The 27,443-nt window shown below is 40.3% G+C and overlaps 5 protein-coding genes across 8 annotated transcripts; 2 read left to right on the top strand and 3 right to left on the bottom strand.

Moving 5' to 3' along the window:
• Positions 1–625: 625 nt before the first annotated feature.
• On the bottom strand, positions 626–6,064 carry rtn2b (reticulon 2b). Its single transcript, XM_079355685.1, has 7 exons — positions 6,000–6,064; positions 4,685–4,892; positions 4,332–4,470; positions 4,114–4,183; positions 3,954–4,000; positions 3,573–3,631; positions 626–3,461 (listed from the first exon to the last, which is right to left on the bottom strand). Exons 1-7 carry the CDS (start codon positions 6,010–6,012, stop codon positions 3,362–3,364), a joined length of 636 nt encoding a protein of 211 aa, XP_079211811.1. The 5' UTR covers positions 6,013–6,064; the 3' UTR covers positions 626–3,361.
• A 2,372-nt stretch (positions 6,065–8,436) lies between these two features.
• ppm1nb (protein phosphatase, Mg2+/Mn2+ dependent, 1Nb (putative)) lies at positions 8,437–13,681 on the top strand. Its single transcript, XM_079355674.1, has 6 exons — positions 8,437–9,234; positions 9,516–10,087; positions 11,440–11,557; positions 12,082–12,196; positions 12,284–12,347; positions 12,454–13,681. Exons 1-6 carry the CDS (start codon positions 8,829–8,831, stop codon positions 12,460–12,462), a joined length of 1,284 nt encoding a protein of 427 aa, XP_079211800.1. The 5' UTR covers positions 8,437–8,828; the 3' UTR covers positions 12,463–13,681.
• Positions 13,682–13,783: 102 nt separating this feature from the next.
• Positions 13,784–16,931, bottom strand: kcnk12l (potassium channel, subfamily K, member 12 like). Its single transcript, XM_079355673.1, has 3 exons — positions 16,632–16,931; positions 15,797–16,223; positions 13,784–15,673 (listed from the first exon to the last, which is right to left on the bottom strand). Exons 2-3 carry the CDS (start codon positions 16,140–16,142, stop codon positions 14,664–14,666), a joined length of 1,356 nt encoding a protein of 451 aa, XP_079211799.1. The 5' UTR covers positions 16,143–16,223; positions 16,632–16,931; the 3' UTR covers positions 13,784–14,663.
• Positions 16,932–17,862: 931 nt separating this feature from the next.
• Positions 17,863–22,141, bottom strand: itpkca (inositol-trisphosphate 3-kinase Ca). Its single transcript, XM_079355684.1, has 7 exons — positions 22,007–22,141; positions 20,612–20,711; positions 20,205–20,418; positions 19,582–19,786; positions 19,175–19,276; positions 19,025–19,096; positions 17,863–18,903 (listed from the first exon to the last, which is right to left on the bottom strand). Exons 1-7 carry the CDS (start codon positions 22,016–22,018, stop codon positions 18,697–18,699), a joined length of 912 nt encoding a protein of 303 aa, XP_079211810.1. The 5' UTR covers positions 22,019–22,141; the 3' UTR covers positions 17,863–18,696.
• ccdc61 (coiled-coil domain containing 61) lies at positions 21,313–27,196 on the top strand. Of its 4 annotated transcripts, none has more exons than XM_079355670.1 (14): positions 21,313–21,468; positions 21,547–21,637; positions 22,605–22,821; positions 22,903–22,985; positions 23,532–23,692; positions 23,808–23,960; positions 24,047–24,254; positions 24,345–24,445; positions 24,553–24,773; positions 24,849–24,927; positions 25,013–25,210; positions 25,293–25,326; positions 25,950–26,013; positions 26,129–27,196. In XM_079355670.1, the coding sequence occupies exons 3-14, from the start codon at positions 22,614–22,616 to the stop codon at positions 26,224–26,226; spliced, it is 1,608 nt and encodes a 535-aa protein (XP_079211796.1). In that variant the 5' UTR covers positions 21,313–21,468; positions 21,547–21,637; positions 22,605–22,613; the 3' UTR covers positions 26,227–27,196. The 4 variants fall into 4 exon arrangements, with proteins under 4 accessions (XP_079211796.1, XP_079211797.1, XP_079211795.1 ...); XM_079355671.1 differs by having other exon boundaries at positions 21,573–21,637; XM_079355669.1 differs by having other exon boundaries at positions 21,313–21,637.
• Positions 27,197–27,443: the final 247 nt, after the last annotated feature.

The raw sequence follows: 27,443 nt of genomic DNA on the forward strand, positions 1-27,443 counted from the left end.
GCCCCAATATTTAGATTCAAAGACAGTAAATGTGTGTTGTCCAGACCAGAAGATGTATTCATTCATTGATTATGTCCAGTATGTCACAGAAAGTTTTTCATGTTATCATATTTGTCACTTGAGTGACCCTTTGCTGTTAAAATGTTCTTAAAACAAGAGTGTTTTGATCGCCTGTTTATTCAACTCTATAAGGAGTTTTTATCAGTTTGGGTTATGCTACATTTCTCAGAGGTTAAATCATTGTGGCATTAAGGAGAATTTAACACAATGAAATGAACATTCCGGCAGATTTCCCCAAAGCTTCAGGCTCCTGATTAAGTACATGCCTCTTCAATGCTAACATTGTTAAACGACACTTAGCCTCTTCTGTTTTAACTGGTCAAACAGCTGCAGGTAAACAGATTCTTTCACAAAGGTCTCTATGAAGGTAACACATAGGCTAACAAGTGTGAGGTGGTGATTAAGATAATGTAGGAACAGAGTGCAAATCTAACTCGTCTTCACTTTTCGTGAATCACCTTTTATTGGGGCAGGACATAAGAATAGTAAACGATGATACAAAATAATAAATAAGTTTAGACAAAAGTCAAGCTATAACAAAAGATAAAAGTCAAGAGAAAGAGAATGAAGTTCAACCTCATATTTCTCAACTGAATTATGATTACAGATTTATTTTTCTGCACATATTACAACTGTTTTAAGTGACACTTTGAAAAAAAAAGTCACAGATGCCAACTCCACATCAACAGCAAACATAACATGAAGTGTTTCTGAAGTAAACAGTTGAATGGACAAAACTTTGATGGACCAGTTTCCAAAATTACAAAAAAAAAAAAATGTGCTTTATACTTTTATAAGCAAACTACAGTATCTGAAAACTATCTGAAGATGTGTCTGTTTGCATGCCCTTTGAGCTGGTGTGTGAGGTTTACAGTATCAAAATACGTTTAATAACTTGTAATTCATTAAGACATGTTAGTATGAATGCAGCAGTGTTATAAGTACTGAAACATCGGCCACTAGAGAGCACCACATGTTCACTCGCATCAACATGATATGCTGCAGCAGCTGGCTGCCAAACAGCTGCATTAAAACAGCTGCTTGCAATTTATTGGCTCAGGTTTGACAGTTAAAAGGAAACAATTAAATAAACAAACAGTTTACCAAGGATTGAAGGTTTTATCACATCCTGTCCTTATTCAATAAAATCAAATTTATAGTTACCTACTTTTTTTAGTCTTTGTTTTTTTGTTTTCTAGTGTGGACTGACAATATATTTACATATAACCTCCATGTTTAATAAATAACTTATGGACACTTCCATGGAATTCTTGAATATCTTATTAAATCTTTCTCAAGTGGATGTTTTAGTAATTGTTGTTGACCTTCATTTCCTTGTAAATTGCCCTTCAAGTACTTTCTCTTAACAAGCTGTCGGTAGGCTTTTTAATATTTAAGATTGTTATTTTGGAAAGACATGCCCCTGCAACTTGAAGACTTGACCCTTTTTGTTGAATAACCAGCTTGTCTAATGTCAGTTTATTAATTTTAATAGCCTATTTTACAATTGGCAATGAAATCTGAAGATTGTCATTTTGTCTACTTAATTGTCCTTAATTGAGATTATAGCTGAACTGGTTTACACAGTTATGCAACCAAGACAGTGTCGCTATTACCCACTTTGCCCTGTCAGAGGCAGGACTTATGTTAAAACCAACTATAAAGTATTTTTGTTACATCAATAAAGCATTTTTATTTTCTGAATACTTTAAATAGTTCAATTTTCATAAGACAGGTGCATAAAAAAGTAATGGACATTTGCATGAACTAACTGACAAATGGGACCAAAACGTTACAAGTTAGACATGTAGGAATTTGCATGCACTTTTTTAAGTACTTAAAGTACTTTGAACACAATCTTCTTTGTGTGTCTATAAAATAGCAAGCTAACGTTGCCATTTTCTCATTTTAAGTAGATATGGTTGGTGAAATGAGGGAACATAATAAATAAGATATTTGTTTGTGAGTTTTGTGCACACGTCACACTTTAGGCCAGCCCTGCACATGGTAAGTCATAATTATGCAGGAAGGAAAATATATGTAAGATTTAGGCTCAGATAAAGGAGGAATACAAACTCAGATAAAAGTAACACAAAACTACTGATCGTTGCATTAACGTTTCTAAACGCAACTTGTGAAATAAGAGATAACTCCCAGTGAGATTGAATCAGCCATAATCAATATTTTTGCATTGACAACAGTTTAGGACTACTTCTTGTGAAAAGGGTGCTTAACCAACTCTATTTGACTCTCAGCACTCAAAAGCGTTGTTTTCAGATGCCGTTAACCTTATTTTCAGCTAAAACTTTTAAAAAATCTCACTGCACACTACCTGTTCAGCACAGAGCTGCAGAAAGAGAACATTTAGCAGACAGAGAGAGATTTTCCTCAGGAGTCCTTGGTCACAAAAGGAAATGGATAAAAACATGTGAAACAAGTGAACATTTGATCAAACAAACGCTAGGTGAGCTCCTTGTTGGCTAAGTTAGCTAACTGTAACAACTGTGTCACGTTTGCATGTTTGAGAAACAGTATAGGCCTACGGCTCAGTGCAGAAAGCTGCTACTCTTATCGACAAAAGATTGTGACATAAAACAGTGTATTTTTTTGTCACAAACAAATGAATGGTTGGTTTGTTTGGACATTTTGCATCCCACTGGAGCTTTACTTCGCTAAAAGCAACAGGAAATACCTGTTGTTTTTTTTAAACTTTAAATCTAATTAGCTTTATCAGAAGAAAGGGAATCTTAAAGTGTCATATTTAGTAGTTGCTGCTTAGAAAGTTTTGCTAATACTTCTGTTAATTAACAAAACAAGCTCAAAACAGTTACTGTTAATAAATGCAGGACATGTTATGTCGATTTGATTGTATGCAGCTTCTAATGCTCGATGCTAAATCATAAAAGGAATAACGCTTCCTTGCTTGGTTATGAATAATTTTGCAGCTCAACAGGAACACAGTGCTCACCAGTTATTTAAAAATAGACCTGTTATTAAAGAGAAAAAACATTGTTATTCTGTGCTGTCCCTGTTTGGAGTACACAACAGTGTGACTGGTTATATGAAACGCAGCCCATAAAAAGCATGTCTGTAAATACAATTCTTCAGCTCATACACTCTCTTTTCTGGGGTGAATGGCAGCTTTGTTTCAGCTGTCAGGAAACATTAAACTGTGCTCCGGTAAACAAACATCATGGTGGAGAAACGGAAATGAGTGGCCCCTCCATCGGCCCCACAAAGGATTAATCATACTAACATTTTCCAAACCCTAAATTTCTGGGTGCTTTAAGGTGCAAAGAAGTTACTTGGACTTGGCTTTCTGTTTTGGGGCAGGGGCAGCAACTGGTGCAGCTGATTCAGGGGCAGGGGAAGGTCTTACTGAATGTATCAGACCAAGGAACCTGCATCAAACAAGACAGTATGAAAAGTCGAAAGAAAATATATGAATTTATAAAGCATAGGTATTATTAAGAGCAAATAATAGAGGAGCAAAACATGAGTAGGTTACTTACATGTTTTTGATTCTTTTAACAAAAGCTTTGACCCCTCTTACCATCCTCCTTATCCGCAACTGTGACAGAAAAGACCGAAATGTCGGTGTAACCAAGGCCTTAATGTATCATATACGGTAACAGAAAAACATTTTCTTTTTCAATTTCCCTCCATAAAAATGTTTTTCCTGATCACTAGATGCCTGATGTATTTGTTGTATAGGTATACAACAACTACACTATAACATTTTTATAGTTTCTCTAAGATCAGTTGATGCTTGACAAACAGTCTAATGACAATAAAAAGTATCTGGGAGAGCTCTCAGAGCAGTGGCAGACCTTCAACACATATAGTGAGGGAGAGCAAAACAAAACACAGCCCAGTAAGGACATAACACTCACCTTCTGCTTTTTGTACAGAAGAGGAATGGAGAAAACTGCAATTACAGCTGGAATACAAAGACAAATGGGGAAACAAAAGTTATGATATTGTGATCTGTAGAATGAATGGTTAGATTTGATGAAATTGGATTTTTTTTTTTTTTGGGGAAGGCGAAATCACCTGTTATCACCAAAGTCAGTCCACTGGTAAGGACGCCAACATAGCTCAACAGATACAGGAGAACAACAAACTAAAATAAAGAGCAGACACTCATGTTGAATTAAACAAGAAATGAATGAGCCCCTGTGATGTTAATGTGTTGATAGTACTGCTGATCCTATTGTGAATCAAAATCACACTCTATTGTTTCTGTCAATATTTCATCATCACAATCAGACCTTAATAGAGTCGATAATGCTCTCGATGAAAAGCAGGCGTTTGATCTCTGTGATGGCGAATGCAATCAGCAGCACCAACTCCTCCACCAGCATCACTGTTTCCTTTTCTGTCAAAGAGCTGTCATTGTCCAGGTAAGACCTGTGGAGAGGGACACATATTTACTGTAGAGCATGTACATTATCAAAAACTCTCGATGTATCTGCCAAATCTATACTGCACGTTATCCAAAGACAATGAGGCCGTAGATTTAATAAGTGCAACATCACTGAGAGTAAAAGTGCAGACGCATTCAGTAGTAGCTTCTTGATGGAAAATATTCCTGTGATTTCTTATTTATTGTGGACAGACTCACTGGAAGGGGTGCACCCCAGGGTTCCAGCGCAGCATCTCCAGCAGTTTATAGTAGAGTCGGAGGAAGAAGGTAACACTCATAACACTAAGACAGATGTATGAGAGCACCGTGATGGCACTAAACTGGAACACACTGGCCAAACTGATCACCAGCCCTGTGAACACCACACCAGTCCTCCTCATGTTCCGCCAATACACCAGATCCACAACTGGACAATGTGATAAACACAGAGGAGAACGATTAATGATCATCTTAGTCATTTTCAGTCAATCTCAGTTAAGCAACATTTCTACATTTTCAAACATATTATATTGAATGTAGTTCAATTATTATTCTAATGTCAAAAGTTTTTATTCTGAATGATCTCCGAGCAAAGCAGCTCTTTTATTTATCATCTTATATAAGTCACAATGACTATCTGGTAACACCATGTGCTAGCTCAAAAGTCTTCTTTTGTTAAGAATAAAACACTTTTTGTTGAAATGTTATCATTGTGAAAAACTAAGCCACAACATGACATAGAAAAATAACTAAAAATCCACAATTATTGATTTTAACAGTTTAAGCACAAATTATATGAGGCTATTTTCTTGGAGTAAAAGAAGATAATTCAGGTTTAAAAGTCTTTGAACGCATGCACTGCTTTTGAAAATTCAAATTACTTTATGAATAATAAATCAAGGAACAATTACATGATGAGTGATATGAATGATATCCCACAGTCAATCTCTGAAATATCACAGGAGACTCTTTGTTCTTGTGTGAATCTCAAGATAATTTACTGGTTAAATCAAACACTCAGTAATGTTACACATAAACAGACAAACACAATAACATACATTAGTCAGCTTTCATAATCAGCTTCCCAGGCTTTTTTTTTTATAAATGGTAATATTTATTATATCAAACTTGACTGCACTCTAAAGATAAATAAGAGCCACTCATACTTGTGTTGCCACTGTACACCTATGAAGTCATTTTCCAAGCATGGAATGACCATAACCCAACACTCATTCAAATAACAACAAGAATATATAATCAATATAGCTCTCATAACACACATCAATCTTTCTTATTGCACTTTAAGAATGGACCAAACATTATTCCGTCAGCATTAGGGTCTCATTTAGTCGAGTCCAAGTCCTTCCATCTGTCCACAGAATGAGAGACATGCTGTACTCAGTGCTTGACTGCTCATCCTATAAACATTCACACCTCAGCCGAGAGGAATAAATATATCTACAGCTTCACTCTGACTGACTCGCTGTCTCTTTGAATTCTCCTGACTTAAAGCTGTCTGTGTTCATTTCCTTACATTTGTTCGCCATTTCAGCTGCAGTCCTGCCCGCGCTCCTCTCCTCCTTCACTTCCACTGTAAGCTTCCACTCAAAGCTTTTTTTGGCCACACAGCCTGGTCAGCAGTATAAGGCCTGGCTGGCCTAATTTTATCCTGTATTGGATACCCCCTGTTTGGATTCACAACACACACACTCACTCACACACGCACACATACACACAAGCACTCACAAACACTCAAATTGGGAACCTGAGACATCAGCATGTACTTTCAGAGACTCTTAGGGTTCCTCAGCCCAGTTGGTGGCTAACCTGCATCTAGAGGCCTCACATGCAGCCAGGTCAGAGAAAGAAACAGGTTTTTTATTTCAAATTTAAACTCAACAGGGTCAATCAGGAAGAAGAACACCTCTGTCTGCATGCTCCTTGTGTATGCCACAGTATTCTTGACTGACTAATGAATCTTTAATAAAGCTGGATTAAAGATTTTTATTTGTCACATACTCATACAGATGTGCAGTGAAATGTAAAGGCTGTTCCGCAAGGTCAGGCAATAACAATTAACCCTCAATTGAGTAATACACATATACAGTAAAATAGAATATATTGTAAAAGATTAAAAGGAATTATTTAAATGTACAAAATACAAAATATAGAATATAATACTGTAAACGGTGTAGGGTGCAAAGTGTCAGTGTGTAAAGTGTAAAAAGTGACCAGGGTCTAGTAAAATGTAATTTAAAAAAAAAAGGATTATTGAATGTACAAAATGTAAAAATATAAAATAATGTAAACAGTGTCCGGGGTTACTTCATTCGTATTATTTAAAAAGCATGCATCAAAGGTACAAAGGCCTTTTTGTCCAAGACTAATTTAAATGTATCTGATGACACTTTTAGAGTTGTTCAGAATAAGACAGGGAACTCATGCCTTAGAGTCTCAAGACGCAAGATGCATTTTGAATCTGACCCTTTTTGTTTTTGACATTACCATTGAGGTAGATATTCCTACATGGCTGGTTTATGTGTTCAGTGCAATGCAGAAACAAATATTGTCTTGTCTTTTACACACATTCAGGCACGAGTGTCATGCAAGATCACTGATCAGCAAACAATTCTCGCACATTCAAGCACTGGAGGCTATGCAGTTAAGTGTTCAATATCTTGCTGCATGAAAACAAAAACTGTCTTCATCCATGTGTAGCTATAGGAGGAGCTGAATCACACTACTAACTATTCCATAGGAGGATTACTACATTACTACTTGGATGTCCACAGCCATCCTGGAAACAGGTGCATCTATAACAAGCTCTCTCAGGCATTTTTTTGTGCTTGGTCACAGATGCTATAGAAACAACATTTTTCGGTGGGGAATAACAGAGAGAGCTGTGGTGTGATCGTGGTTGATTTCACACATTTAATCAGTTATTTGGGCAACTGTGCCAGGAAATGCTATAATTATATTTGTGGTAACACGTATAATCATGTAAAACCCAAAATCACATTTCTGCTTGTTCAAACAGAAGAAACAGTTTAGACATGGAATACGCCTGATGACACAAGCTTATAAAGGGATCCATCTTTACTACCAAACAAAGTAAATCTGTAATAAACTAATCAGAACAAGATGAGATTTTGATGAACTGTTAAAGACGTTTAATGAAGCATTTACACAGATTTTAAGAACTTTTCATTCAAAGGCTTTTTGTTAACTAAAATAATACAAACGTTTTACAGTGCAATAAACTTGACAGACATAGTCTGTCAATGAATGATGAACTGGGAATGACTTATTGATAATACCAGCTTTTTTATACCCCCAGAATGTTGAAACATGTGCCACATTGAAAAGGGTTGTCTTTTTTTGGTATTGGCCCCAATATGTAAGGCGCACTGTACACAGTGAGATCATTACGTGGAAAACACAAAATGAGGTGCGTTTCTCACTCTAATACAATTGCCTCCCTATCTCAAAAATCACCCACTGAGGACCTCACAATGTCCCTAACTTATGGTGAGTGGTGTATTATTTCCACACAAAATATCGCTATACTATACTGTATTGATTGTTTTCCCTCACCTCTACAATATATGCTATATAGCGTGTCATAAAAGCTGTTTAACATAATGCATTATACTATAGTTTAACCTCATGGCTTCAAACTAGGTTTCATTTAATAATGGGATCTATTTGAAACCTGCAGAGGCTCACAGTTTATTGTCTTTATTTGCCTTCTTCTTCTGTTTCTTCTCATCACACAATCAGCCTCACACTGCATGTTAAATGGCTGACAGTCCTGTAATCCACAGCAGTCGCAGCCCATAATCCTGACTGATCAAATGTTGAGATTACTGAAGAAGTGGGAGGGGCGGACAGAGAGAGAGGGTGAGCTCAAACATGACAGAGACATTGTAAACCAGGCAGGGATTGGTGAACATAAATAGCCAGCCAATCAGAGTACAGGAAGGGGGCAATAACAAGGCAAAGAGAGAGCTGGTGAAACAGGGACTAGCGATGAAAAAGCGAGGGAGAAAGTGAAATCACAGCAGCACGGAGGAGAGACCTAACAAGGAAGAGAGCAAGGATGAGTGAAGGAGAGAGTGCTGAGCAGTGAGGTCTCCAGAGAGGAAGAGGAGACGAGAGGAGATGAGCTGGGAGAGGAGGGTGAGCAGTCAGCACTGAGAACATCCATCAGCTCAGGCAGCCATGCTCTGAGCCCTGGAGCAGCAGGGCTACGCAAATACAGCTCAGGCCTACCATCAGGCCTACATCAGTCCTCCATCCCAGCCACAAACAGCAAGGCAGGGATAAAAGAAGACTCGCCTCACATCAGCTGAGCATCACAGCCATGAGGACAGCCAGGAAGGGCAACGTTGAGATGCCTGCTTTCATGCGGCAGCTGGTGAAAGAGACGGAGAAGAGGGTCAGCTCTTTCTTCAAGGGGGGACGTGGAGGAGCAGCAGAAGGGGAGCATCCAGGGGAGGGGGAGAAAGACGAAGTCATCCCCAGCCCTTACCTCGACCGTCCTGTTCTCGACAAACTCGCAGAGGAGGGCTGTGCCCGCTGGGGTCTCACCTACGCCCTGGGGAGCATGCAAGGCTGGAGGGCCAACATGGAGGACTTCCACAACTGTGTTCCACAGCTGGGAGGAGAGCTGGCCGACTGGAGCTTCTTCGCTGTGTTTGATGGTCATGCAGGAAGCACAGTGGCACAGTACTGCTCCCAGCACCTTCTGGGTCACATGCTGGCCACAGGTGAAAGAGATGCAACTGGGAATGTATTCTTGTTCAATTAAAGATTGTACAGTGTTGTTAGAGTTCATGAAATAATGCAATTTTCTGATCTTTTGTAATGATGCTGGGTTACGTTAAAGATATGTTATTCCTGAAACTGTTTCCTTCCTGATGAAAAGACTTCAACAGCGATCAGGACTGATCGTTTCCGCAAATATGTTCCCTGTTTTGTGGTGGGGGTTTTTATTTTGGGGGGGGGCTGCTGGGTGCAAAAGTAACGCTGTGTCTGTTTGTGCACACAGGTGGATTGATCCCAGAAGACGACCCTGTGAAGGTGAAAGGAGCCATCATCGAGGGCTTCCTGCAAACAGACAAGCACCTACATTCAGTGGCCCGTCGAGAAGGTTGGGAAAGGGGGGGCACCACTGTGGTTTCCACTCTTATCTCACCGTATTACATCTACTTCGCCAACTGTGGGGACTCAAGGGCCATGCTCTGCAGGTCTGGGCAAGTTTGCTTCTCCACTGAGGACCACAAACCTTACAGCCCGCTTGAGAAAGAGCGAATAGAAAGCGCAGGAGGCTCTGTGACCATCCAAAGGATCAATGGCTCCCTGGCAGTGTCCCGTGCTCTGGGGGACTTTAGCTACAAGGCAGCCGAGAACAGGACACCCAGCCAACAGATGGTGTCACCAGAGCCAGAGGTGTGTGTGGTGGAGCGTTCACCTGCGGATGAGTTCCTGGTGCTGGCCTGCGACGGCGTGTGGGACACCATCAGCAATGAGGATCTGTGCGCCTTCATCCACAATCGGCTGCGTGTCTGCACTGACCTGAGAGATGTCTGCACTCAAGTCATTGACCTTTGTCTCTACAAGGTCAGAAACCTCTTCCAAAATTCACAGAACATGCTAAATGAATTCATTCATTTAATGACAAAGCGACCCAGCACTTTATGTATGTCTACATGTGAAGTCATTTAAATGACAAACTTATTTAACTGATTTTATCACAAAACATTATTTCACAGTAAATCTGTGTTACATCATTTTTAATGGGCTGTGGATTTTATGTCACAGTTTAAGGGATTAACATAATCCTTTATGGTGTGACTGTGTTGACTTCATTTTTGCTGAATGCGAATGATGCTTGGGTCGCTCCGCTCTCAAGAAAAGACCATTGACCATTTGACCATTACTAAACGCTAAATCTTCATCTACATGCATGTTTAACTTTTACAAACTCTTTGAATAACCCAGTCCAGACACGACTTCTCACGTCTCTAGGAGTTACAAGAAACGTTCATGGGATGGGACAGGAAGGCAGAAAAAGATTAATAATCAGAGTACACTCTCAAATGCTGTTCTTAAAACTTTTTCAAACAGAATAAATTACTGAAGTTAACTTTGAGATTGATAGTGGTATTACCTTGCCATATTGTTTACGCTAGACTGCTGGAACAGTGATGAAATTTGAAATTTAGCTTGTTTTGAAGTCTAAGTTTATCAAAACTTTTTTTTTTTTTTAATTTATCTGAAAAGAACCTCTTTTGTGGCAAAAAGCAGCTGATTTACTCAGGCCCCATTGTCCGTCTGATATAAAGCTGAAAAATGCACAAATGAGAGTCCTGATAATGAACACTAACGTGTGAAGTTGTGAGCTGGGAAACAAAACAAGCTGGAAATGAACTTTGAAGGGGAGTCATCTGTCACTGTGTGTACACCCTTGGGGGGCTGTGACTCAGAGGTAGGGTTGGAAGGTTTGGGTCTTGATTATTGCATATATTCTGCTTTAGTGATTAGTGATACAATTCCCTCATTCGTTCATATTCTGTTTACAGTTATGGCTCACAGAACCTCAAGAAGAAGGGAGAGGAACATACTGTACATTGTTTATTGTTTATCTAGAGTCAAATTAGAGCACACCAGGATACACACGGGCCACATGTGCACACTGTCCTCTGTTTGGCTATCATGTCTATCATGCCCCTCTTATGTAACGGCGCTTCAGCCTGGATATGCTCAATGACCTCAAAATGTCACTGCTTCTTCCACACTCCACTTATTTCTTCCTGCTCTGCTGCGTCTGTGTGACAGTGCTGCACAAACCTGCGGTTGAAAATGATGTATTTCTAAATCTGTTCACCTAGGATGAATTAATGTTTGCTCTCTTGACATTTGTAAGGTCAGCCATCATTACTCACCTCTGCTGACGCCGTTCTGCTCCACAGGGCAGCCTGGACAACATCAGCATCATCCTGCTGTGCTTCCCTGGAGCCCCCCAGCTGTCAGCAGAGGCGTTACACCAGGAGGCCGAGCTCGAGGACCTGCTGGAGTCCAAAGTAGCAGGTGTGCGGGGCGCAGTTGACACACAAATGCTGCTTGTTCTCCTTAAAGAGTGCTGCATACAGCCTTCAAGGAAATTCATTTACTTATTGTATCAAATGTAAAAACAATAACAAACAAATATTTCTCCTTACGTTAAATATTTGTAATAGGTTACTTTATTCTTGTCAACATAATTCAATGAAAAATTCTAAATCTAAAGGATTTATGGCTGACAACAAAATCAGATACCCTGTTTTATGCATTTTGTCCCGATTCAGTAAATATTGCATAAATAAATAACCCGAACAAATTCTTAATTTAACCCTATTTGAGAGATTTTTTTCCAAATACTGAAAGTGCCCTACTGTGTACTAAATCCTTTTGAAAATGAATCATTATTATACTGTTAATTTTGGACCTTCAGAGGTTTAGAGGAATTGATTTAAGTACATAATGACTGAAGTCCTATTCTTTAAACCGTCTGTGAAACATAAAAGCCAGACCCTTTAAACTCGATTAAATGTTTTTCTTTTTATGACCAACAGAGATTTATGAAGAGCTGTGTGCCAGGGGTGAAGATCCAGACTTGTTGTCAGTGCTCACTGTCCTTGCATCCACTGTCATTCCTGGATTACCACCAGGGGGAGGCATACAGAGCAAGTAAGAGATACAGAGCAAATGATTGTGCGTGCTGTGTCTCTCCTCTCAGTAGTTGAATTGAAGTCACGGTTCTTCTTTTTATTACAGAAGGAACTGCATTATTTCTGCTTACTACCAACAAAGAGAGATGCACAACCCCACACTACCAAATGTAAGTAAAGCTACACATAAATACCATTCTGACCATTTGAAGATAAGTAATTGCCTTATTTATGAAACATCTTCAACAGTATTTTCTCTGTAACATGTCTGTCTAGGGCCTGTAAGGATACCGAACAGGCTGCCTGGGATTTAATCTCCATGGATCCATGGAGGGACTATTATTAATATTGAAAAAAAAAGTGTTTTCTTCATGTGTGCAATTTAACAAAAAGGGAGATTATTTATAGAAACCGTTGCCAGCAAGCAGCATCTTGTTGTTATGAATGCAATGCAAAAATAGATGAAAGCCTGTTACATTTTATATTTCTAATAGAAGAAGATTTTGTAAAACTAACTCAGAGACACAGATCCAGCAACAAATCTCTGCCTCATATTCAGTGAACAGAAGCAACAGATGATCATTTCAATGAAAGTCTGTTAGATTTACACACTACTGTGAAATGGCATATTTCTGTTGGCTAGATAAGGTGTATATATATATCAGTTAGTATATTACATAGTGTTATATTTTAAAGATGATGTTATGAGAATAGATTTAAAAGAGTAGAGTTTAAGAGTACTTTAATGATTTTGATGATAAAAGTTTGCCTTTCCTTTACAGGAAGGAAAAATGTCTCAGTGCTAGCTAAACATGAGCATGTAACAACACATACCCATTTGATTAAGCAGGGAACGCTAACAGCTGCTCAGCTGACTGGAAAGCACAAATACAAAGACAAACAAACACTGATTAAATGTTCAATTTTAGTCATTAAATCCTGACACATACTCACACTCAGTCCAGAAACAAATACATTTCATGCAAACTATTAATCCTCTGGAGGATGTGTTTTTACCTTTAAAAGTGCTTGTTAATGATAAACATGTGGATTAAGATTCAATTGGTCAGAGTGATGTTTCAAAAATTATAAATCAGAATCAGAATTAATAGATTGTTCAAACAAAGATTTAAACCACCTCTCAGATTTCTTTGTGAATAAAAATGTAACTAAATTCAACCAAAATCGTAAAAATACCGTAAAATAATTTTCGCTGACCAATAAAAAGAAACATTCAACACTGTAAGTTCTACATATATATACATTTATATTAATATAAAAACATATTTCTAAAGACATTCTTCATGATGGTGTGTATAAAAATGTGTTCTTTCCATAAGTTGAATGATGTACTGTGATGCCTTATTCATATTTTATATCGTTGATAAAACTAACAGCATCAGAACGGGTCAGTTTACCTTCATTGTTACATTGTTTCAGTTATTTCCTCTGTATAGACATGTTATATGTAAGTCAAAACTTAAATAAAGATTATTTGACTGATGACTTGCAGTACTATCTTTACCCAAATTAACGATTAGTCCTTTTCTTTTGAGCAAAGAAAGTTACTGAAGCGTGGTCACTAGAGGAAAAAGAATATCACGTCCATAATGCTGTAAGGATGAAGCATTTTACAGATGATGCATAATGGATTGAAATGGATTTTCTTGCAAAGTAAAGGATCTCCTCCAGCTGACCGAGGAGAGCCTGAATATGGCACTTTGTTCTGTTGACGTTATCGAGCTACTATGTGCACACCACTTGTTGACATAAGGACATCCTTTACACGTCAGTTTGATTAGACGCGCTCCACTAAAAACCCTGGATCGCTACTCTTCCATGATTACCATGAATTTCAATGACCTGCATTGATGAAACAAGATGGGTGACTCGTGAGCAATCAACAAATTAAATACATCTCTTTTCAAAGCTTGTGAGCTCCTTAAGAAGCACTGTTGAATACAAATTACATTTTAGATCTTTTATAGATGCAGCTAGTGCTCTGAGAAGAGACTGTATATATTTGATTTCGTCCTGCGTGTTCTCTAACATCGACTACCACCGCACATCCACCATGTTTATTAAGGAGCACAGAGGAAGTGTGTCGCTCTCTTAAATCAGCATTCTCCTTTAAGAGCTCCTTCACTGCGTCTTCCATCTGATTGCTTTTGCATAAGCCAATCACTTGAAGACATCAGACCCCTCTTCACAGTGATGTTGAATTCTTTAAACTGTGGTCATCTCGTTGCTCTCGCTTTCTAAAAGGAACAAAATGTAGTCAGTTATTTGATGTCCTAAATCGATGCTTGGGATCTACTATTTTGGACGTAGACTTCCACTGCAATGAGGTGCTAACTGGAGAAAATAGGTGGGAAAAGAGTTGGGTTTTTTTTGTCTTACTAAGAGGATCTTACACAAGATTAAATAGGACAGAATAAGGAACTAGATGCCAAAGCAGTTTACACAAGAATAACATCTTTTTGGTGCTACCTATCGACACTGGTTTCCTGTAGTCGATTATTCATAATTGCCAAAGCCCCTACTCCACCAGAGAATCCATTGTGATGTCCGTAGCTCTGTCGTGGACCCTGATGAGCCGTTTCGCTCAGCTGTTTCTGCAGCAGAGCGAGAGATACCTTATTGGACACCATGAATTCATTGACCGAGATCATCTCTCCTGAAAGACGACGGCCCACATTAACCCCATCATTCACTGCTCCCGCCTCTGTCTCACTGTCACATACCGTGTCCACAGAACCCTCCGTGTAGCGGTGTCTTCCAGTGGGGAGGTGGGAGGAAATGGGCTGCACAGTGTTACGTTTAAAGCGTTTTTGCCTGAGGTGTGCAGGCAGACGTCTGTGGTTGTGTTTTTTCTTGAGTGGGCAGAGGCAGCAGAGCCTCCAGCAGCTTGGTGCAGAGCAGGAGCAGGTCTTGTGCCGACTCTGGCAAACAAATTTACCCACAATCCAGTTGAGGGTCTGCTTAATGATAATAGAAATTACATTGAAAAGTGAGTAGATGCAACACACCCCCATTAAGATGAAAAGGCAGTTCCCAAGACGGTAAGCCTCCTGAGACTCGTACTGCTGTCTCTGACTGCTCACCAGGTCACCAAAGCCAATGGTGCTGAAGGCCACGAAACAGAAGTAGAGTGAGTCCACGTAGCTCCAGTTCTCCATGGAGCTGTACAGGGTGGAGGCGCTACATGCAATCACAATTGATGCCACACCCAGAATCAGCATAACATAATAGACTGACGGCTTCCAGCCTTCAAGACTGTCCTCCTCACTGGATGATTCCTCCCGGCTGGCCACCACCCCGACTCCAGCACACTTCAGCCTGCGCTCGTGACACCAGCGCATGATGTAAGCCAGCATGGTGATGATCCTCTCTAGGAACAGATTGAAGAAGAGGATGGTGGCAGCACAGCCGATAAGACCGTAAAAAATTAGGAATATTTTCCCAGCGATGGTGGCAGGTGTGGTCATGCCAAAACCTGGAAAAGGAAGGTTAAAAGGTCATGATCAACAAAAAGCGCCATTTTGGAGTTGATCACTTTTAATAGAATTGAACTTTTTTAATTTGCATATAAAAAAAACAAAATAACTTTAACACTTACCAATAGTGGAGACCACTGTGCCCACAAAGTAGAACGCTCCGGAAAAGTCCCAACGGGGCCTCAATGTGTCCACTCGGATCCCAGCTCCATTCGCCTCCTCATACTGCCGCAGCAGTGTGTGCAGGGCACCCGGGTGCACCCTGTATCTCCTGGTGAAGTTGTCCAGCTGCTGTTTCCAGAGGTGGCGGGCTCTCAGTTCAAAGGGGTGCTCCAGGGCAGAGAAGATGGCTGCCCCACACAGCAAGTAGAGAAGAATGAGCCCGGCCAACAGGCAGAAACGGGCATTGTCTTCATTCATGGGCGCCCGCGGGCAGCAGCAGCCGCCTGCAGCCCTCCTCTGAGCCATGAGTGGTACTGATATTCCACTGCAACAGCATGCACGACCACTGCCAGTCACACACTCACAGTATGTGTTGCATGCGCAACTCTATACACAACATACACATACAAGCACTGTTTCAATATAACACTCTAGGTTTAAATGCAAAATACATTTGGCTATTGCACAGAATTGAAAGCAAAAGATCTCTTGAAGACTAATTGTGCAGCTTTTAAGACATTGTTGCCTATGAGAAAACAAAATAAAACATATTTTAGTTTTATGTGTACAAGAATATTTGGCCTATTTTATTTGCACTTTTATAAGTTGTATTATATCTGTCTTTCTATACATAAAAATAGGTCTCAATCTTAATGAAAACAAAGTAAGCTTTGGTTAAAACATTATTTAATAAAGAAAATGTATGATTACAAAATTATTTCTTGATAACAAGTTTATGATTATCAGTTAATGTACACATAAAATAGTGAAAGTACAAGAGACATAAGGTATTACCTGGTGTTGTCCCCCGAGCGTCGTATGTCTGCTGCTCTCCTTCCATGGGTCTGATCAACAATGACCAGCGAGAGGAAGCCTCTTGAGGATTTTTTTTTTTTTTTTCAAACTGAAAGGCTGACTGATGTTTCATCTGTTACACAGTGACATCATAAGTCCCTGCCCACCCCCTCTGTCTTTGAGCTTACTCTGGCTGGATCAGTCATCTCCTCCACTATTCCTCTCTATTTAAACTTAGTTTCACTCCACACTAAAAAAAAAAAAAAAGCAACAGGTGTCTAAAGGTTCACTTTGTATGACTGCTCCTTTAGGAATTGATTTACATCCACAAATTAGATTTACAAGATTGTATTAAAAATCAGCACTAAATGGGATTCTCTTCTGTTGTATTCAGTGATGGACAGTGGTTTAAACAGCAGCTAGGAACAACAACATGATGCTGGATACATGTAAGAGCAGAAATGTTCCCTTTGGTTTCATTAGCACTGACGCTCCCAAGAGCAGGGCCCGAGACCCGCTGTGGTGGGGTATGGTCTCAGAAGCTATCAGACTGTGTTTGTACTGTGCAGCTCACCTCAGAGGGCTTTTTGTTGTTGCTGCAGACTGTGTGGGAGGAATTGCTGAGCATGACTCGCCCTCTCTGTCTGCTCGTCCCTTTAATCTCACGAGGGGCTGCAGGTAAGGGCAGGGGTTTCCTCTGTCTTCTGTTTGATGGCTGAGTGACAGGAGTCGACAGGTGTGGAGGACAGAGAACACATCTGGCTTCATCTCACCATCAGCTCTGCATCAGGTGTTGAACTTGAGTGTTTTTAATATTGGGATTGTTCTGATAAAGCTTTAAAACAGTCATATCCATCTCTTTAACGTGACATTTCACTGACTGTATATTCTCATGTAGCTGGCTGAGGCACATCAGTTAACTGTTAACTACATTATTAATTTACTTTTTGAAAAACAGAACATCTCAGTGACAGTGAATACAAGATAAAAATTAAAGTAACAGTTCATAGTAGTATCATCCTCTGTTCAGTGGTCTTTTAATTGATAAAAGTACATAAACAGTAACTATACATCCGTGTTCTGACACTTCTTATCAAATAGTATTCATTCATTATTAGGTTGTTCCTTCCTTAATAATTAAATTCCAGCTTTAAAAGCGAGCATCTACATTACATATTGTACCAGCTGTGTATGAAGTGTCACTGTTCACATGCCAACATTGTCAACACGATTTCTGTTTTACCTTTTTTTATTTAGAATACAAACATTTATTACTTTGTAGCAATCACAAAGTTCAACACGAGATGATGGGAATGTGGCAAAGTTGTACATTTTCCTCGAATGTCAAAATCAGGGTGACGTTGGAGTAAAAGTCAGAGGAGGATTCTTCTTCGCGTTGGTACAAATGTTTGTAATAAAACAGGAGTTTGAAGTAGTGTAATGACAGGCTCACATTGCCATCCTTGTTGCTGTGCTGCGAGCTTTGTTAAAACAATTCCCATATTTTAAGCCCCTCCTCTAAAAAAGCAAAAACACAAGTTTGAAATTCATTTTAAAAAGCTCTTAAAATAAAACCTTTTACCCAATCATTTTAGATAATAAATGTCACTTATTCTACAAAATGTGCTCGATTTAAGCATTATCAGATAATAATAAAAAATAGTGGGGCAGAGGGAGATATATTTATCTCCTGAAATAATGACTACCTCAAACCAGCATGGTCAGAAGTCTGCTGCTTTGGCTCACAGTGGAGCTGGTTGTCAGGTTGGCTGGACGCGCCACGCTAATGCCCTTTTGATCATTGTTGTGTGCCTAATAACTGAACTAATGTGGAATGCATTTTTTTGGAATACAATTTTGCTAATGTGTTATTGCAACTAATACCATCAAATCAAAATTACATTTCTAACATCCTCTTTTTTTTTCTTCTAAATATTAAGTCCATTGTGACAATTCTGATAAGTCAATCATTTTCTGCAGGCTACCCATCTGCAATCAATTTGGCCTTTTGAGTGTTAATGGAAGGATTAGGGGATCCAATTTCAACAGATTTCCAGACCGGAGTTTAAGTCACTGGCAGCATATTGGACAGTATATCAATGAGGTTGTCCAGACCCCAGAGGTAGCCATCTTCTCGATTGCCCTCCACCCAGGGAGTGCGATGGTCCAACGTGCGCTGTGGCGGCAAGGCGGCTGTCTTCCCGAAGTCAATCATCCACACTCCTGTACTGCCTGTCCAGTCATGAACAAACAACAAAGAACTGCCCACAACCTGCACAGATACAGCCGTTAGAAAAAGGGTCTACAGCTGGATAGATGTTTTTAATCATAAGCCAAGTCAACGAACATACTTCAAAAACTAATGACTTGAGAAATCATGTTCTTAATCTAACCTCATGTGATTTAAAGAAGTCTGATGCTTCCAACACCTGCCGCAGCTGCTTCAGTCGTCTCAGATAGCCCCACTAATAGGACAGGAATGAGAGTTTTATACATGAGAAAAGAAAAAACAAATGCAAAGGTTCACTGAAGGTCTCACTCACCAAAATGGTTGTATTGGAGTCAACAAAATTGTCAAGAGCTTTGATCACTTGTTCTCTGCTTTTGGTCCTTTTGAAGTTTGTGTGGCATTCTTCATTTGCCTTCTGTAAATGAAACACAGAGATACATCAATGTATGGCATGCCAGAGGAGAAGCCATGCCTTGTTGTTTTTATATGACTGTGAAATCACAGGGCGCTGATGGCCTAGTGGTTAAGTAGCGGCCCATGTATAAAGGCGACAGTCCACGAAGCGGGCAGGCCAGCTTAAAATCCGACCTGCGACTCCTTTTACAAACAAGTCATTCCCCGTTCTCTCTAGAAATGTTCCATCCACTGGCCTATCAAAAAAAGACTGTGAAAACACACTTTTTTGTATCATACAAGCATCAATGACCTGACACAACCTACCCTGAATCCTTCGATGCGGAAACCCAGAGTTGTAGTGGAGCTCAGTGTCTCCCTCCACTGCATGTACCTGGTCTTCAGAACAGCTTGCTGGGCTTTTTCCTGAACGGTTGGCGCCTCTGGGTCGACGGCTACCATCTTCTCGTACATGTCTTTACGAGGCTGGGGCCGTTCTCGAGCGATGACCAACTCCTCCTCGAGGTACGTGCTGTATGAAGGTCAGTTCCTCATTATTGTGCAGGAAGCATATTGATGATGCTGAAGACTTATTACATCAATGAGGAACATACTGCTTTAATATCCGCACCATTCATTTCAACTAAGTCAAGTATTTTCATTAAAAGTTTTTTTTTCTTTTCTGTCAACTGTAGCTTAACCAACCTTATACATAATGTGTATTTAGGGAAGCGTTTTCTGTGTTTTATAATGTTCTATAAGTTATCAAGCCAAGCAAGAGTGAAAGCCTGTTAAACCACAACTATTACTTAGATGAAAGTTTTTCTGTACAATTAAGAATTGCATAACTCTGTTTGCTACTTTAGCAAAGAGGGAAACTACCTTTTTTTTTTTTTTTTAAAGGACTTTTAACGGCACTCAGCTAAACACACTGCCGTGTTTGAACATACCGAGTGCCCATCTTGCAGTCCATGATAGCCGGTGTGTTGAAATGAGTCAGCAAGTTGTCCATCATGTTGTAATCTTGCTTGTCCCGCTGCACCACACCGTGGTAGGCTGGAACAAAGGGCCTCAGAGAGTCCTCCATCAGCCTGAGGTAGCATTGCTGCTCCCCTTCACAAAACCTCTTCAGCAAGGTCCCATAATCCCCAACATGAAAACTTCCTGTGAAGACAAGCAGAACCAGACACACACAACTTAATTGTGGTATTTCAATAAAAAAGAAAATGTATTATATCAGGATAAACTCCTTGAGGAGTATGACCTCATTTCAAGGGGCTCCTAATAAATATAGGGATACAGCACATTTAGGGGTAACATTTAAGAAAAGTGAGGTCTGAAAACAGAAAAAACTAACCTGCATGTCCAACCACTTGCAGCCACTGCTGAGGTTTCTTTGGAGTCATAGGAGTTATAGCTGAAGTCCTGACACTTTGTTGTTTTGTCCATGCAGAGTTCTGCATCAGAAGAACAGAAAACCTCAGTCAGTCATTCTTTGCACACAGGCAATCCAGGACGCTCGCCTCGGTTACCTGTGTTTTTACACACAGGCAGCAAGAATCTCAGACTTCAGACCCTGTCACTCGGTTTTTTACCTTTTGAGGGAACAACGTTTCCATGGAAACAGCCCTTCACTGAAACCAAGGGAAGATATGCAGGGGGCAGAGTTGGCTCTCAACTTGTGAGTTTATTAAACATTTACAGGACACACTTGTTTTGAACTAAACATGTATTTTTAGGGGCGCAGAACAAAAGGACATCAAAAACGGAATCTTCTTACACAAATACACAAACGTTTTATAGGTAAGAAAAATGTGTCGGCCATGTGGTGCTCTTGATAAAACAATATGATTAAAAATAACAAACTTTAGAAGTTAGCTGACTCATTACAACAGTGAATTATATGCTTATAAAAGACTACACTTCTTTATTACAACTAAACTCGCATCTAACACTATTGTTTGCGTTGCTTCTTTTACTGTAGTTGTTGATACTTCTTTATCCTCCATTATTACATTCCAGGAAAGCCTTTCCAGGCCTTGAATTAAAGGTTGTTTCCATTCACAACCTGTAGGTGGCACTATTTTACTTTAGTGCTGTCGAGTCCTCATCTGATATTAGTAGAAGAAGAAGAGGCGGGAGCGCTAGACCAAACAGGAGAAGAAGAATTTAACGGTTCCCGGTTGTTGAACCGCTCAGGTTTCTCCGGTTCAAGTAGTTTACACTTTATTTGAGATTTATTTAAATCATCAAATAACCGGCTCAGTCAGCTCCAACTTACAATTCACCTAGCTAACACACCGCCGTGTGTTTCCAAGGAGACGCCATGTGTTGACATCCTGAGCCGTCTAGGATCTTTAAGTCATCAGCAGGTGTACTACAGGTGAGTTTCACATCCAGATAGTTTAGGTAGCTGACTGTAAGTCGAGGTAATGAACCGTCTCTAACGACATTATCCAAGATAGCTAACCTTAGCTAACTCTCGCGAGCTCAATGATGTTGAAGATACTGCAGAGTCAGTTATTAAACATTTTATATTTATATATAATGATTATCTTCTTAGAGTGGACACCTATATTAACATTGGCGGTTTCCAAAACGAGAGTAAACAGATACCTCAGCCCTGTAATGTTACAGTCAGTCTCTCTCTCTCTCTCTCTCTCTCTCTCTCTCTCTCTGTCTCTCTCTCTGCTCGGTGAAGTAAAGAGAGAAACGTGACAGCGTTACAACATAGATAACATCAAACTCTTACCTCGAAAAACATTACTCAAGAAGACATTAAACAGCAGAGTCCTCGACACGTGATGTGATCCACCTCACTAACAGACAGTACCTGTTTTCAAATAAAAAAAAATGATGATGATTGAAAAGCACCGTGTTAACTCTTCAGCGCCCCTATCGGTGTGTTTGTGTCAGGACAGGCTGTGTAGCTCCATCAAGGTACAGAGAAGCACTTTGTTCATGTAATGATCATAGACGGTAACGATAAGATAAATATCAATATAAAGGGGTTATGCATGCTTTTGTTTGTTGTTTTTTTAATTTAATTTAACTTTTATTTGTAAAGGGGTCATGAACAATATTAAACATAAATGTTTCCATTTAAAGTATTGCAGCTTAGAGTTTACATCTGCAGTGTCTCGGCAGGCTGTACTTCTTGTGTATTGTGTAATCATATTCACAGATGATTTTTATGGTATTAAACAAAAAACGTTAAATCTGTAAATGTAATGTAACTAAATGTAATCTTGACGTCTCTTTCTGGTCTGACATCCACATTATTTAAAAATCCACTGTGTTTACAATGAACTGCTTTTGGTTCTAAAAGGAATCTGATTGTTGTTATTCAGATCAGATTGATGATCAAGCCTGAAGCAGCCTCAGGATTCGCAGGATTGTGTTCCCTCGGACTCGGAGGGATGGAGGAGGTTTCTGAGGTGGTGGAGGAGATCGTGTTTCGAGGAGTGGAGTTTTCTGTGAAGATCGAGGTGGAGAAGAGTGTGCTGATAGTTGAAATCTCAGACTCAGTGACAGCTGATCAGTGGAGGGGTGAATTTGATCCAGCATGTAAGTAGCATGCATGTCTTATTGATTTAAATTCCTTTGCAGACGCAGATACTCTCTCAAACACCTACATTATTGTTCCAGACATTGAGGACCTGACCCGCAAAACTGGAAACTTCAAGCAGTTCCCTATCTTTTGTAGCATGTTGGAATCAGCTGTCAGAAAGGTATGTTTAAGGAGCAATTACATACTAACACAGAGGTGGATAAAATTCACACAAAGTCAATCGTGAGCTGAAAACGGACACAGATAACGAGACAGTCATTCCAGTTCAATGTTTCCACTTGAGTGAAAAATGCCCAGTGTCCCGAGCTGCCTCGTTCCCTCTCTGCTAGTCAATGATGCACAGACACGAGAGCCTGCAGGAAAATATAATAAAGTGGTGTCAATCTGGGTAGATTTAGAGAGAGATTGTAACTGCACTTTCAGGTCACTATAAGCACAATATATGCACGAGACAAGTTGTTCATCCAACAGGAGTTTTGTTTTGACAAAAAAAAAAAAAAAACACAGACCAAACTTTTGTTTCTGAGCAGCCCTTTATATCACATTTGATTGTTTTTAGAGATTTTTCTGGAAAAGTAAAACATAAAAATAGGATTTATCCATCATAAAAATATTTTTAATACTTAAAATGAATTATGTTAGTAAAGTCTCACTTTATCTCTTCTATTTTTTTTCTTTCTTTTTTTTTTTCCTCTATTTTTTTCAGATGAGTGATTCTGTGACTCTTGACCTGTTGACCTATGCAGACCTGGAGCTGCTGCGCAACCGAAAAGCAGGCGTGGTCAGTCGTCCTCGCAGCCATCAGCAGCCCTCCGCTCTTACTGCCAAAAGATATCTAATTCTTATTTACACTGTGGAGTTTGACCGGTTGGTACTTCAGCTGAAAACATCAAATATTGGATATGTAAAGATTTTCTTCGGTAATCGTTTGTTTTGGTTAACTAAAAGGTTATAACTGTCGAGATCTGCTTTTCTAATGAAGGATACACTACCCTTTACCTCTACCTTATGCGGGGAAGCCGGACCCGGCAGCTCTGCAGAAAGAAGTGAGAGCTCTGAGGGCTGAGCTCAGCGCTGTCGCCTCTCATGGACTTAACAAATCTGCAGAACTCGAGATCCAGAGGCTACGGAAAGAGTAGGTTCTATTTAATTTCAATCACTGTGACCAACGTGAAGGGATCTTTTTTTATTTTTTTATTAAACGTGTTGTACTGGTTCAAGGCTTGCCCTGGTGAAAGAAGAGAAAGCGGCTTTGGCTAAGGTTGTGGAGCGACTGACGCTTGCAGGAAGTGGTCCAACATCTGGACGAGAGGACTGGAGGGTTCGAGACGTGGTGACGACACTGGAGGAGCAGCTCGTTAAGGAGCGGGCCAAAAGTCAACGTTCAGCGAGCAAGAGAGGCCAAGAGCAGCGCCTGCTGACTGAGCAGGTGCAGCCTCCTGCATTTCGGAGCACTCCACTGAGCTCACTCGTTTTCTTTTTCACTCCGCTGATTGAACATTTTCTTTTTCCTTGCTAGTTGGAGGAGCTGCGAGCATCAGAGTGCGCTCTACGCGTTCGTGTCAAGAGTCTTACAAACGAGCTGGCTTTACTACGGAGAGGGTTAGACAATCTAAGCGTGTACTATATCTTTACTTTTCCTCTCTCTCCATTCACTTACAATGTTAAGTAAAGATTTGAATTGAATGTTCCCACTTGGCTCACACCTTTTATCGTTTATCCTGCAGCAGAGTGACTCCTGCGTCTGGCCGCCTCAGCTACCGAGTCGACGGGGAAGTCTATCGCTCGGTCTCCCGTGAGAGAAGTTTGGGGTACGGGACAGTCAGGGCTCGCTCTGGGTCCAGAGATCGCATGGAGAACAGAGGTCAAAGGTCGGAGGAAAGAGGAAGAAGAGCGGACTCCTCGGGACCACATGCTCGTATACCCAGGCCGTCACCTTCTCCCACGGGTACTGTCAGCTTTGCCCTGCGCGTCTCATATCATTCTCTTTTTGATCTCACGTCTCCAACCATGTGTCTCACAGGGTCCCGGGGACTACGTTTTGACCCAACCGCGTACATCCAGGACAGACAGCGCAGACTTAAAGAGGCAGAGCAGAAGAAGTTGGTTTCCATTCTTTCTGTTTTGTAGTTTGCAGGTGTTTGATGTCGAAGCTGCTGAGATGAACAGTCTCTGTTTTTCTGTCAGGCAGAGGAAGGTACGTAGAGAAATGCTGACCTCACCTATTGTCACTGAGCGTGGGCGTTCACGCTCGAGGGAGGCGTATCCTCTGATGGGCCGGGTCAGCAGCAGAGGCAGGAGTTTATCTGTGGAGCGCAGAGGGAGCAGGAACTCCTCTGAAAGCTCATTGGTGGATATGGAGGAAATGGCACGAACTCTGTTCAGGTAATGGGGATGTTTTCTTTTTTTTGTTTCAGGTCTGTTGTTTTAGCTGTCTCTTCAAATGTCTGGGATTTTGTGTTTACAGGGGAAGAAAACAGACCTACAATGGACCCAGTGCAGTGAGTGACTTTGTCAATAATGTAACTGTGCTACACCTTTTTATATCTGCTCTATCTCACATCACATTACAAACGAAAGTTGTTTATTTCCCCCTGTATTTTTGTTTAAATCCAACAACATGATCGAAACAAACATTTTAACAATACCAATTTCTCTGCCTTGTCCAAAACCGCTTACCGGTACTTTCATACCATTTAAACGACGTCACATTGAGCAGCGTTCTCTTCTGTTGATGTAGGAGGGGGCGGCGGCCCTTACTAAACTGCCATGTTTATGAGGACATTCTTTCTGTGTGTTTGAAAAATGTCGAACTTATTCTGCTCTGATTTTTTTACTTTTTCAACCAGGCATCAGCACACAAACAAAAACTCCAGTGGACAATGTGAGCTGTAAGGAACATGTCCTCAGTGCTGATGTGTTGAAATAGTTTTTGGATAACAATGGCGCTCTAAGGCACAGAGGAAGATGCTGCTTTATAACCAGCTTCCGTATTACAAGCTGGACTAATCAAGCTCACTTTATTGTGGGTTTGGGGGGTTTTCAAAGGAGTTTGTTGGCAGTAAAAAAAGAAAACCATAATACTGTCAGCTTTATCATCAAAGTGTGATTTATCTCTTTCCAGTCAAGAGACCCTCTAAGCAGAAAGCCAGTATGCAGCACTCCAACACAGAGGATGAAAGACAAAGGTAGTTCATTACAAGTTTTTTTTTTTTTTTTTGTGGCAGTAAAATGATTTTCATTTCTGTAAACAAATAAAACCCAGCACAAAACAACTAAACATCCGTTTACATGTGCAAGCAGCTGAGAGCTCCATGGATACAGGTGCTGAGCTGTCAGAGATTGATGCCAGACTGCAGGCGCTCCAGGACTACATGAGAGACCTCGATACCGGACACTAACCACCTCTGCACAGCACGCTGCTCAAAGCAGTTGTGGATTCAGGAAATCTTGTTTGTTTTTTTTGTTTTTTTTTTTGTCACATGCACAGACTGAAGAGGACTTTGATCTTCAAACATGGACGATGGATTTACTGTTGTAAATCAGACGTTTAAATAAAACGACAACAGCCGGAGGGTCAGACCTGAGGAAACAAGAGCCATCCCTGTGAAGGACTTCTTTTTGTGGACTGAAATATTTTTTTTAATATACAAAGTTTTTATTAACTTAAAATTGTAACTGTGTCTTTTCCTTTTACACACCTCACCAGCCCTCTAAACTTGTAACATGGATGTTAAATCTGCCAGTACCTAACTCACTTGAAGTATCCCTATTTTTAAAGCACATTGAATTGACACTAAGAGTTGCATTCTTTCAGGTATGAACACCTTTTAACGGGGGGGTAAGGGCATGAGCTCTCTCCTCTGTAAACACACGCAACACATTGCAACAAAAAAAGTCGACTTGTGAATCAGTGGGATTTTGCTTTACTGTGCCAACATTTTAGCTGTTACACCTGATGTGATAGTCTGTTATCCTTTCCCCCAGTGCATGCTGGGATACACTCCAGCTCCTTGTGTTTTAGTGCACTTTCTCACTCCTCGCGTTGCCATTGTATTTCTAGCATTTTATTTGATGCACCTTTAAAGAAGTTGATTCTCACATTGAAACTGTAGAATTTTCTGATGTTTCAAGGTACACATTAAACTGGAGCATAAAAGTGAATTATCCTGGACCCTCAAAGATCAGGTGTGAATCACACACTCCTTTGTGTTTGTGTTCATGAATCCCTTTCAAAGTGATTGTGCATACATGCATATGACTGTTGAGTGACACTCCCCAATTCTGTATGAAATGTCTCATGGCCATGACTGTTAACTTTCTCCACAGTAATGCCCTTTTAACAACTACAAATATATTTTATTATAAACATCCTGTGTGTACAGATACTTGAGTTTTTTTACGGCTCTAAAATGGTTTGAACAGTTCTCTGATCGAGCTTGAGGGCAGCCTTGAAGTGTTTCCAGCTCTGCAGCTGGCTCACTTTCATTAATTAACCGATCAACTTCCGGGCCACGAGCTCTCCTCCCAGGGGAGCGACTCTGTGTCGGAACAGCTGCTCTGCTTCTGAGCAAATCGTTAGGGAGATGTGGAGGCCTTGTTCTAAATATCACTTATT

Source organism: Symphodus melops (genome assembly GCF_947650265.1).
Source record: "Symphodus melops genome assembly, chromosome: 11".
Lineage (NCBI taxonomy): Eukaryota > Metazoa > Chordata > Actinopteri > Labriformes > Labridae > Symphodus > Symphodus melops.